The 12247-nt window shown below is 49.7% G+C and overlaps 1 protein-coding gene across 1 annotated transcript in view; it reads left to right on the top strand.

Annotated features, from left to right (window-relative positions):
- The window catches only part of HS6ST1 (heparan sulfate 6-O-sulfotransferase 1), a 57694-nt gene extending 45714 nt beyond the window's left edge, over window positions 1-11980 (top strand). Inside the window, exon 3 of the mRNA XM_040619493.1 lies at window positions 11758-11980. Within this exon, the coding sequence (XP_040475427.1) occupies window position 11758 (1 nt within the window). The 3' untranslated portion in view covers window positions 11759-11980. The remainder of the gene's footprint in view (window positions 1-11757) is intronic.
- The last annotated feature ends 267 nt before the right edge of the window (window positions 11981-12247 follow it).

The following is a 12247-nucleotide window of genomic DNA, read 5'->3' as shown; positions in this document are numbered from 1 at the left end:
CCAGGAGCTAGCTGTTGCTGGATGGTGCTAGGGCCAGGGGCCCAAGTGCACCAACTTTGCTTTTCCGCGAGGGTCCCGGGAGGCTGAATCAGTTCCCAGTGACTTCCCACGCAAGACTCCAGAAAAGCTGTATTGGAGCCAGTGCTTCAGACCTCAAGGCCCTCCTCCCCCTCCCAAATTCTGTGTCTGGATACTCCTACTTCATCCTGTCCATGTGGGGGGAGGTACCAGGGGGAAGGGCAGGGTGGCTGAGGCTTCCCTGGCCGCAGAGGAGGCCCTGAACAGCTGAGGGGCAGAGCGGAACCCCAGGACGTGGGGGTCACTGCTAGTTCCCACAGCAGTCCCACGGGACAAAGGTGGCCACTGCCTGGTTGCTACCTTCAGCTCCAAACAGCGTTCTTGACCATCTAAATCCATAAGGGAGCATCTCTTTAGTAACTAGAGTCCCGCAAGGGAGGCATTCCACGTGGAACCCAAATGTGGAAAGACTTGTGCGGCACGCCACATCTCCAACCCACCCCCCACCCCTGGCTTTGGCCTTCCCTGAACATTTCATTTGGAGCCTGCAGCCTGATTCCCCAACAGGGAACACAGGGTCCCGATGAGACAAAGTCAGTCCTGAGAATACCTCCCCGCAAAGACGAGAGTTTCCATCATCCTACTTCTGTTTACGTTGGAGGCCCCTTGGGTCGCCTGGGTGGCTCAGTCTGTTAAGCGACCAATTCTTGATTTTGGCTCAGGTCATGGTCTCAGGGTGGTGAGATCGAGCCCCGCATGGGGCTCGCACTGGGCATGGAGCCCGCTTAAGATCCTCTCTTCTTCTCCCTCTGCCCCTCCTCCCTTCATCCCCCTAGCACTGCTCGCTCTTGGAGGCCCCTTTCAAGCCTTCCTGAGCCTGAAGCTGGGGAGGCTCCTGGGTTCTGCCCAGCCCCTCACCCCCTCCCTACACTCAGCAGTAGCCTCCCCCATGTCACCCAGTGAGTGGACGCCATCCACCCATGTGGGCCCCGGCCCTCCTGCACTGCTGGGCAAACTCGAGTCTGACCAAGCTCCTCTGATCTCTGGGTTTGGACCAGCCCCCCTCCCCATCGTGGCCAGCGGCCACCCAGCCCCATCCAGCCCCTCGCTACTTTCCCTGCTGTCCCCTCTTCACACCCGACACTCCTACCGGGACCAACAGCTGTCACTTCCTGGGGTGGGCCTGCTACTAACTTGCGTTCCCTGGATCCTCACCACAAAAGCCCTTGTCCTCACACAGTGCTCCGTGTGGTTCCAATTCTCTCTTCCTGGGGGAAAGTAGTCCCTACTCACCCTGCCTGGGCATGGTGCCCTTTTAACAGTGGGACAGGAAGGAGCCCAGCCTCTGCCCCCCATGCTCCCAGTGCACAGCACACAGGCTCCCTGGGGGCTGAAGGCCAACCCCAAGGGAATGGCAGCCCACAGTCCCCTCCTGGGAGCACATACCTGGTCTCACGGACCTCCAAGCCTAGGAGGCCTCCACAGGAAGCCGTGTGCATCAGTGTCATGGGGACCCTTTGCCTCACATCCCCTTCTGGCTGACCAGCCCCCTCCTCACAAGCTCTTGCCCTAGTGCACTGGTTACCCAGCCCCCTTGACAAGGCCTAGCTGGGAGGGTTTCATCTCCGTGGCCCAGGAGACCCCCCACGATGAGGAGCTGGTCTTGGCTCCTCTCCCTGCTGTGGCAGTGGAGAAACCTACCGCGTACTGTCAGATCAGGGTTTGGATTCCTACTGGACCACTGACCTGCTGTTGGCCCCTCTCCGTGAAGTGGGAAGGCTGCTTCCGGAGGAGGAGCCAGACCCGGGGAGGGCACTCTGCAGACTAGGGCTTCATCTCCAGCTCCAGCCGTGATCCCAGACAAGCCACTGGGGAGGGACACACTCCTGACCCTTCCCACCACCAGCTCTAGCACACCTGCCGTGCCATGCCGCCCACCATAGAGCAAAGCCACACGGGCCCCAGCCTATGGGCACACCTCAGATCTCCTCTCCTTTCCCTCTCTTTCCCTCAAAGGACTGTGACAATTTTCAAGGTCCCCTGCCCGCCAGCCCCATGCATCCCCTCCTGGTCAGTGCCATCTTGTCTCCTGCTTCTAGAAGTTGGGTAGGGTCACCCAGCCTGCCTTCTCTCCCTGACAAACAAATACAAAGATTCCCCTGGCCCCACACCCGCTGGACCTCCCCCATCCCTCCATTCCCAGCACAGCCGCCGAGTCCTGGGGGACCTCTTCGCTGTGACTCTAAGCTCCAGGTGGGGAACTGGGCTCCTGGGCAGGCCCAGGGGAGGAATTCACATGGGACTGCCCAGATATGCCCCCAAACATGCCCTTTGTAAAGAAACTGCTCACAACCTAGCTTCAAGTCTCCATTCCCTCTGATGTGGGTTTAATTTTTTTTTTTTAATTTGTTCAAGTTAACAGTCTGTACTGGTTAGAAATGGTGTGTTAGGGCTCCCCCCTCTGCTTCCCCTCCTTTCTGGGTGAATCGAGGCCCAGGGGACACTCCTATCCCCCAGTGATGGGTGGCAGGGTGCTCACATATGTCGTCCCCCCCCCCGCTGAACCCCAAGCCACCTTGTCAAGAAGGCCACCAGGCCTGGTTGGGACTGCGAGCCTCTGTCCTCACCAGCTCCACTGCAGGGTGTGCAGGACAGTGAAGACTCAGGGTCTAGCCTCATGTCTTGAGTGAGGCACAGAGATGCCTCCTGAGAGCCAGTCTGTCCCCTCTGATGATCTGTGATGAGTCCCTACCTCATCTCTGCTGGCACTGCTGCCCCTCTCTCCAGCCCCTCCCCGTGCTGCGGGGACCCCCACCCCACAGCAGGCACAGGTTCTTTTTACCCTCCCATCAGCCACAGGAGGCCTGCTTTCCGTCCACATTTGCCACACTCCCATTTCTACTCTGCTGCGGCAGCCCCATCCTGCAAATGCCCGGCTCCAAGGTCCCACACAGGCTGGGGATGGTGCCTCTTTCTGCCTCTCTCTCAGCCCATCCATGTTGTTTCCAGTGCCTGGCCCTGGCGAAGGCCATGGGCACAGAGCTCGGAGCCCTGGGGTGCCTTCCCCTTCCTCTCCTCCTGAGCAGCTTCCCACCCTCCCTGCTGATGAGCTTGTCCTCACCAGCCCCATCTTCCTGCCCCCGTCTGTAGCTCACCAGAACCCTGGAGACTTCTCCGGGAAAGGAAGCCTAGGCAGAGGAGCCACTTTTCTTTCTTAAACATAAAGCCAAGCATTCAAGACGCAGCCTCTCCAAGACTCGAGGGAGCCAGCCTGGAGCCTTGCGGCTGGGGCTCGGCAGTGCTGCTTTGTTCTCGATGGTGCCTGCCCTTCCCCAGGAGCCACGAGGCCAGATTCAGGGTCCCAGCAGCTCCAGACAACAGTGTTTGCGAGCAGCCGAATATCTCAGCTTAGTAGTTCCACACTGCCATCTCCAGAGAGTGGCCAGCCGTGTGACAAAGCCACACACACAAGGGCTGCTCTGAGGCTCTGGCAGGAAGCGCTTCCAGGGGAACAAGGCTTCCAGGGTAACCAAGACCTGCCTGTCACACTCACATCGTTCTTGCTGAGCACACTGAGAGGTGTCGCTCGGGAAGTGGCCTGGAGTCCTTGCCTGTTTTCAGCAGACACTTCAGGCAGGAAGTTATCTGTCTGCTTCAGAGGATTCTAAACTCGGGCATCACAGGAGAACCTGCCAGTTGTCCCTTGATACCTGTCCTCCCCTCCTTCCGTAGCAACAGAATCTTCACGGATCAATTGGACCACAACCGGCCAGCAGCTACACTCCCCAGCCCCCTCACAATGAGATGTGGCTGCACCACTAAACTCTGGCCTACAGTGAGCAGGAGATGGCACTTGCAGCTTCAGGACATAATCCTGAAAGAGGAACAGAAGACTTTCCTTCCTGACTCCTACCTAATGGCTAGATTAAGGATGTGATGGCTGGAGGTGAGGCAGCCATTTTGGACCATGAAGTAGAAGCCTCATGTTGAGGATGGTTGAGCAACAGGATAGGTCCCTGATGATTGTGGAACCATCCTACCAGCTTTGGCCTGCCTACCTCAAGACACATAAGAGAGAAATAAACATGTGCCTTGCTTAAGCTGCTGCTTGGAGCTTCTGTCACTCTTAACAAACCTTAATAAACTTCTGTCACCTTAATAAACCTAATCCTAACAACAATGGACTACATGGCACAGCCACTAAAGATGATATTTCTGCAAAGGCAATACAGCTGAAGGCTGCAGCCCAAGTGACAACACCTCCATTCCAGCAACTGCTGGGGATATACTGCTTTAAGACTACCCACCTGCTGCTCTTGGCTCATACACATGCTGGGGGGTGAGGGGCTCTTTCCTGGGAACCCTTTTGTACCTTCAGAATTTTGAAAACATGAATAAATTACCTGATCAAAACACAGATGGCTGAAAATTAAAACTAAAGCAAAATGGAAGATAAGCGGTAAATTCATGACACTGATTTTCTCAGAGTTCACTCTTTAGAGGGTGGAACTCAGCTTGGAGGAATATGGGAACTTCAACTTTATCTAGAACATTTTACATATTATAGGGTGAAAACAAGGCAGATAGAGGAACGGCAACTGTCATTTCTGGGTACGTGGGGCTTTGTCATGTTATGCTTTGTGCTTTTCTATATGGTTTTATGTTTCTCAAAATGAAGCCATCATGGTAAAAAGCCCGCATGTGAGGCAAACACAGAGACTTGGGCTGCCACTCAGGCTCCAGGCCCCTGAACCAGGAGGGGACACCTGCCAGCAGCCTGGGCCAGGGTCTCCCAGGCTGAGATGTAGGGCTCAGGAACGTGGGACCTTGCAAATATCTGTTTCACATAATTTTGCTGGATTAATCAGAGAATAATCCTGACTACGTTTCTCTTTTTAGAAGATTTTATTTTTTTATTTGAGAGAGAGAGAGAGAGAGTACAAGCATGAGTGGGGGATAGGGGCAGAGGAAGAGGGAGAAGCAGACTCTATGCTAAGCAGGGAGCCTGATACAGGGCTCGATCCCAGGACCCTGGGATCATGACCTGAGCTGAAGGCAGCCGTTTAACTGACTGAGCCACCCAGGTGCCCCCGACCAAGTCTTGATTTTCCCGTCATTCTTGAAAGATATTTTCACTGGGTATAGGATTCTGAGCTGATAGCCCTTTTCTCTTTGCACCTGAAAAATATTATAACACTTCCTCCTGGCCTCTACAACTCCTGATGAGAAACCCACTGTCATTCTAACGCTTTCTTTCCCTATAGGTAATATGTTGGTTTTTTCTGGCTGCTTTTAAGATTTTTTTTCCTTTGTCTTTAGTTTTAAAAAATTTAATAATGATGTCTCTTGGAGTGAATTTCCTTGTGCTTATCCTGTTGGACATTCACTCAGCTTCTGGAATCTGCAGGTTTAGGTCTCTTGATAAATTTGCAAGGTTTTACAGCCATATCTCTTCAAGTCTTTAGTGTGCCCTGTTTTCTTTCTTCTCTCCTTCCAGGACTCAAATGACATTAATGTAAGATCTTCTGTTATAGTCCCTTGGGTCCTGAGGCTCTGTTTTGTTTTTGTTTTTGTTTTTGTTTTCCCCAGTCTGCTTTTTCTCTCTACTGTTCAGATTGAGTCCTTTCTATCGTCTGTCTTCTCGTTCACTGATTCTTTCCTCTGTCGCTTCCATTCTGCTACTGAGCCCATCCACTGAATTCTGTATTTCACTTATTGTATATTCAATTCTGAAATTTCCACTTGGTTCTTCTTTATATCTTGTGTTCTTTGTCAAGACTTTGTTTTTTAATGTCCTTCAAGGGTGTTCATAACTGTTCACTGGAGCATTTTTGTCATAATTGCTTAAAAAATCTTGTCAAGTAATTCTAATATCTCTGTAATCTTGGTATTGCCATCTACTAATCATCTTTTTTCACTCAGCTTAAAATTTTCCTGGTTCTGGGGTGCCTGGGTAGCGCAGTCATTAAGCGTCTGCCTTCGGCTCAGGGCGTGATCCTGGCGTTCCAGGATCGAGTCCCACATCGGGCTCCTCGGCTGGGAGCCTGCTTCTTCCTCTCCCTCTCCCCTGCTGTGTTCCCTCTCTCGCTGGCTGTCTCTCTGTCACATAAATAAATAAAATCTTTTTAAAAAAATTTTCCTAGTTCTTAGTATGATGAGTGATTTTCTATTGAAACCTGGACATTTTTATATTATAAAACTCTGGACCTTATTTTAACTTTCTGTTTTAGCTGGTTTTCACAAACACTGAGCTAGCAGGGAAATAAGGGGTGCTGCCTCGTTACTGCCAGTTATAGGTAGAAATTCAGTTTCCCCATCTGGCCTCTCTTAACACCTGATGTGGGGGCTCCTCATTACTGACACTCACAGGTGGCTTTTACCAGCCAATGGTAATAAAAGTCCTGGCTCCCTACTTGGCCTTCTCTGACCCCACTCTGGTAGGGATGTTAGGGCCTTCTTATAGTCTGGGATATTCACTTGGCCTTTGCCATTGGAGGTGGGCATGGGGCCACAGATTTTCCTGTAGTGTTTGGCTGGAGTGGAGTGGCTAATGCCTGAGTTTTCAGTTCTTCTGGGCTGCTACTTTACTGGTATTTTGGCTAAGAGACACTTGTTGTCCATGCCCATTGGCATTTCTGGGTTGTTGGCTGTTCCTGATCCAATTCTGGGACACATGAGGCAAAAAGAAAACCTACCATTTCATTCCTTATGTCTCAAGATCCCTGTCTGATCTATTTTCTTTTCTCTGCTTTCAGGGTCTAAATATGATAGATGATAGGTAGATAGATAATAGGGGTTCCTGGGTACCTCTTGATTTGGGCTCAGGTCTGATCTCAGGGTCACGAGATCAAGCCCCGTGTCAGGCTCCCCACTCAGCAGGGAGCCTGCTTGGGATTCTCCTTGTCCTTCTGCTTCTGGATCCTCCTCACCCCACTCATGCACGCTCTCTCTCTCTCCCTCAAATAAATAAATAAATCTTTTTTTAAAAGATAGATAAATGATATAGATAGATGATATAAATCATAGATAGATATTCTATATAAAATATCTCTATCTCTATAAAATATTTAGGGTTTTTAGTTTTACTTGGCAGGAGGAATGGGGAGAAGTATGTTTGCTCCATATTCCCAGAAACAGAAGTTCCCTATCTATTATTTTATTTTAGCCAAGTGGCCTTTGGACATGGTTATTCTTAACCCAGGACTGGCATCAACATTTCCTTCAATCAACTTAAGGGAGGCCCATGCAGATAGACCTCACGCACAGTCATGGAGAAAGTTGGGGTGAGAAAAAAACAATGACCATATCAAGCCCTCACTGCTCCCCTCTGCCAACAAATGCCAACTCAGGACACCCGCAGCAAGCATCGGCTGGAGCAGCCTGGCCTCTGGCCCTGGCCCTCCTAACACACTGTTTCTGACTCCCCCGCCAGAGGGAGGACTGACAGCCCCCACAAGGCCAGCACCATCTGTCTGAGGGCCTGGCGAGAAGCCAGACCGCCACCGTCCTTTCCCCTGGTTCTTGTTTCAGCTTGTTTAAGGGACCTGTTCCTTGGAAGGCCACACTGTGAGCTATATGCAGCCAGCTTCTCCTGAGAGGGCTTGGTCTCCCTTCAGGGTTGGGCCGCTGTGGGGCTGTAGGGCCTCATCAGACAGGGTGGAGTGAGGGGAAGGCACTGAGTCAGGTTGTGCGGTGCTGAGGGCTCATGCCGCAGTCCCACCTCTGCTCGCATCCAGATGGGAGGCAGATCAGGAAAGAAGGGGCTCTGGGGGTGTGCCCCACTGCCCTCAGGCAATCTTACAGACACCCCTTTCACACTCACCTATGGCCATCACTGGGTCCTAAGCTTCCCGGCCTAGTGACCAGTATAAAAATTGGACCCCTAGCTCCTCCACTTAGAGCTTTGGGGCAAACTCTTATTTCACTGAGGATGTTTCTGCTGTAAAAGGAGAGTCAGGTTCGATTTCAGAAGCAAGCAGCCAGCAGCTGCTACTTGCCTGTGACATGGCGTCTGTAGCTGGAGAAGGAAGGGATAGATGTCCTGGGTCCCAGGGGCAGTGACCTCTAAGTGCCCTCCTTCACATCCGCGTTCACACACTGGAGCTTCCTGGGATCAGCTCCTGGATCTGCTGCTTGCAGTTGAATCCCTGATCCAGGTCCGTTTCTGGGGAACACAATCTGAAGACCCTGATCCCAGGGTAGCCAGAAGCCCTCCTTCCATGTTGCTTCTCCCTCGATGGGGCCCCAGTGGGGTGAAGGGGAGAAAAGCCAGCTCCCCTCACTCACTCAGCCTGGAGTCAGGCCTGCAGGGCAGCCAGAGGTCTGGTGCTGCCAACACTGACCTGCAGACGCCAGTCCAGAAAGAGCCTCTGGGGCCATTCTGCTCATAGCCACATTTCAAAAGATCCCTCCCTCTCTATCCTAGTTTATTCAGGCCACACCTCAGGAAGGAAAGAAAGGGTAGAGGGTAATGGGTGGGGCAAAACAAGCCTGGTTATTCCGCTAGAAAAAGCTACTCCCAGGCCAGCCCATCCAGGGCAGATGTCCCTCATGGAAGGGCAAACCACAGCCATAGGGTTTATGCTATGCATGTTACATGCTATGCATGTGCACATGCCAGATCTGGTACATGTTCTGTGTGTTATGTGCTATGTGTGTTACCTGTTGTGCATATGATGTGCCAGGTGTTACATGCATACATGTTAGAGGCAATGTACATTATGTGCTATAAATGTATGCATAGTATGTGTCACATGCTACGTGTGCCTTATGTTGTGTATGTTGTATGCTATGTGTATTATATGTGATGTGTGTTATTACTGTGTGTAGCATACAGCATGTGCTCTCTTATGTGCTGCATGCTATACATACAATATGCTACGTATGTTACATGCTGCAGTATTAGTCACTGTTGTATACTATACATGTACACATGCTTAATGTAATGTGCCGTGTGTATTTTACACTGTATGTGTTACATGTTGTGTGTTGCAAGCTATACGTTACATGTCATATGTGTTACATGCAACTCTTTGCAGACACTGGCCAGTTGAGTCCAGTCCCAGGAGGAGATGGTGCTGGCTGTGGCAGGCTGAGCCCTCTCCAGCTCTGAGCTCCCTCTACTCCCAACTATACCCACCAACATGCTGCTACAAGATCCCAGGTCAGGCCCAGAGCCTTTTCGCTGTGCTAAAAGCTGGGCCTGATGACAGCATGGCCCACAGCAAAGGACCTTGGTTCTTTTTAAATCTGTGACATGTGAATGTTCCATAATATGTTTATCCACTCCCCTGTTGTTGGACATTGGACTGTTTCAAATTTTTAGCTATTTATAAAATAGTTGTTATTAAATTGTTAATGTTTTAATTTCTCTTGGGCAAATACCAAAGAATGGAATTGCTGGGCCATATAAAAGTACGTTTCACTTTATAACAAATTTGCACTGTTTCAAACTGTTTGAACTAATTTACCATCACAAGCAGTAGATGTCTATTTCCATTTCTCCCCATCCTTGCCAACCTTCATTCATCAATCTGTTCCATTTTAGTCATTCTGCTGTTAAATAAAGGCATCTCAGGTGGTTTTTAATTTTTATTACGCAGATAACTGAGGATGTTAAGTATCTTTTCATATGCTTATGCACCATCTGGATATCTTCTTTTGTGAAATCTGTCTTTTGCTCATTTTTTAAAATTGGGTTGTCTTTTTCTTATTAATTTGTAGGAACTCTTTATATATTCTTGATAGAAATCCTTTGTCAGATGTATGTATTCTGAATATCTTCTCCCAGTCTTTGGCTTGGCTGTTTATTCTCTTGATGAACAGAAGTTCTCAATTTTAATAAAATCTAAATTATTAATTTTTTGTTTCTTTTGGTTAGTATTTTGGGTCTTTTTGTCCAAATAAATGTCAGCATGAATGCTATCTAATACTTCCAGGAAGCCTCTTTAAAAGGGATAAGGCATGCTCTTCACCTTTCTTTCTCCTATCCTGCTGCCAGGAGCACATATGTGATGGTTGGTGCACTAGCAACCATATTCTACAATGAGGTGGTCTTGGGAATGGAAGCCACATGATAATAGGAGCCTGAGACATCATGAGGACACCATATTAGCCCTTAAACTATCTACTTCCAGACTTCCTTTATATGAGGCAAAAATGCACTTCTTTCTTGTAAAAGCCTCTATGGCTCAGGATTTTGTTCCTCATAGCTGAACTTAATCATAACCATTTATATAAAGAAAGATCAATTAGAAAACTCACTAATTATTCTTCTGTTTTCACTTTAGTTTCAAAATTTCTCTAAATCAGCAAGTCTTCATTCTCATTATCCAACAGAGTCACATAGTAAGCTTATAAAAGTGGGAATGCCCACAATTCAGTTTGGGCCTGAATGGGAGGCCCAGGCACCCTGTTTTTCAAATAGGATGTAATCTCCCAGGGGATGTCTCCATGGGCTGTCAAGGTTGAGAATTGGTGCTTGAAATCCATGCTTTATTCTTGGCTTGAAAGTGTGAGTATTATGATCTAGACCACTGAACTTTGGCCTCTGGTGAGAAATGGACCAATACTTCACAAGTTATATGAAGTAGAATTGAGCTCATAAGTTCTAATATGTGCCTTGAAATACAGGCAAAACCTCCCAGCCAGCCAAATGAAATAGCTTGTTTAGAGAGTATATGCAGTGGGGAGTAGCAGAGCACCCAGGTCAGGAGCCAGAAGGTCTTGGCTCCCAGAGGAATGACTTTGGGCCAATTATAGGAGCCTCTGTTTCCTCCTCTGAGCTATTAGTGTATTTGAAATAATATCTGCCTGGTGCCCAGATTGTTGGGAGGACAAAATAAGATGGATGATGGACTTTGAAGGGTTTTGCATGTTACATGCAGGCATGTTCTTGACATCTCTGCACTATGGGCAAGGAGAGATTCTGTTCAGCCACACAGCATGCTGATGGACCCCATGCACAGCCGTGCTCCCTTCAGAGCTTTGCGTGGGGACACCAGATCTAGGCCCAACCTCCCCCCACCCCCGGCACCTGGAACAATGGTCTCTATCATCTTTTGGACTCAGAGAATCAAGTGAAAGTTGCTGATCTTCTCCCTGGAAAAAGCAAAAGGCACAGATGTGTGTCCCCATAAAATACACATACAACTTCAGGGCTCACTGTCACCAGGAAGCCCACCATGAACTTAGAGTGAGAACACATGTTCTGTTGTGTCACCTCCACTCAGGACCAGAGAGAGAGAGTGGCCACTCCAGTCAGTGGGACAACCTGATAACAAGGGTGTGGCAGAGAATAAGCCAATGAGTGGTAAGTCCTCAGAACAGGGATTGCTCATGGATACCTTGGGGCATGAGTCCCCCAGCCTCACCTCCAACAGGAGGCAGCTCTCCACCTTTGGTACCTGTTATAGAGGAATTAGTAATTCATATGTTGAAACCCTAACCCCCAAGTGACTGTATTTGGAAATAGGGCCTTTACAGAGGTAATTAAGGTTAAATGAGGTCATAAGGGTGGGGCCCTAATCCAGTAGGGCTGATGTCCTTATAAGAGGAGGAGGTGACACGGGGTGCCTGGGTGGCACAGTTGGCTAAGAGTCTGAATCTTGATTTTGACTCAGGCCATGATCTCAGGGTTGTGAGATCAAGCCCTGCATCAGGCTCTGAGTTGGGCATGGAGCCTACTTAAGATTCTCTTTCTCTCTTTCTCTGCTCCTCCCCACCTCTCCCCATCTGAAGAAGAAGAAGAAGAAGGAGAAGGAGAAGGAGAAGGAGAAGGAGAAGGAGAAGGAGAAAGAGAAGGAGGAGAGGAGGAAGAGGTGACATGAGGGATGTGTGACCACAGAGAAAAGACCAAATGAGAATACAGTCAGAAGGTGGCCACCTACATGCCAAGGAGAGAGGCCTCAGAAGAAACAACCCTGCCAACACTTGTTCTTGGACTTCCAGCCTCCAGAACTGTGAGAAATAAATTTCTGTTCTTTAAGCTGCCCAGTCTGTGGTATTTGTTCTGGGGGCCCACGCAGACTGAGATAGTGTCCACACAGCCTGGGGTTTGCTCTGGACGTTGGGATGGGGCTGGAGCACAGGCAAGTGAAGGGTCCACAGAGCACAGCTTCACTGGCCCAACTCCAAGCCCCTGCAGCCGGGCCAAGCAGAGCGAGGTCCCTCCACCACTGCCAGCCCCAAATCATGCCCCTCTCCACTACTCCACTCACAACATCTGCTC

Source organism: Ursus maritimus, unplaced genomic scaffold (genome assembly GCF_017311325.1).
Source record: "Ursus maritimus isolate PB19 unplaced genomic scaffold, ASM1731132v1 scaffold_1, whole genome shotgun sequence".
Taxonomy (NCBI): Eukaryota; Metazoa; Chordata; class Mammalia; order Carnivora; family Ursidae; genus Ursus; species Ursus maritimus.
This window is presented reverse-complemented; position numbering and strand designations above follow the sequence as displayed.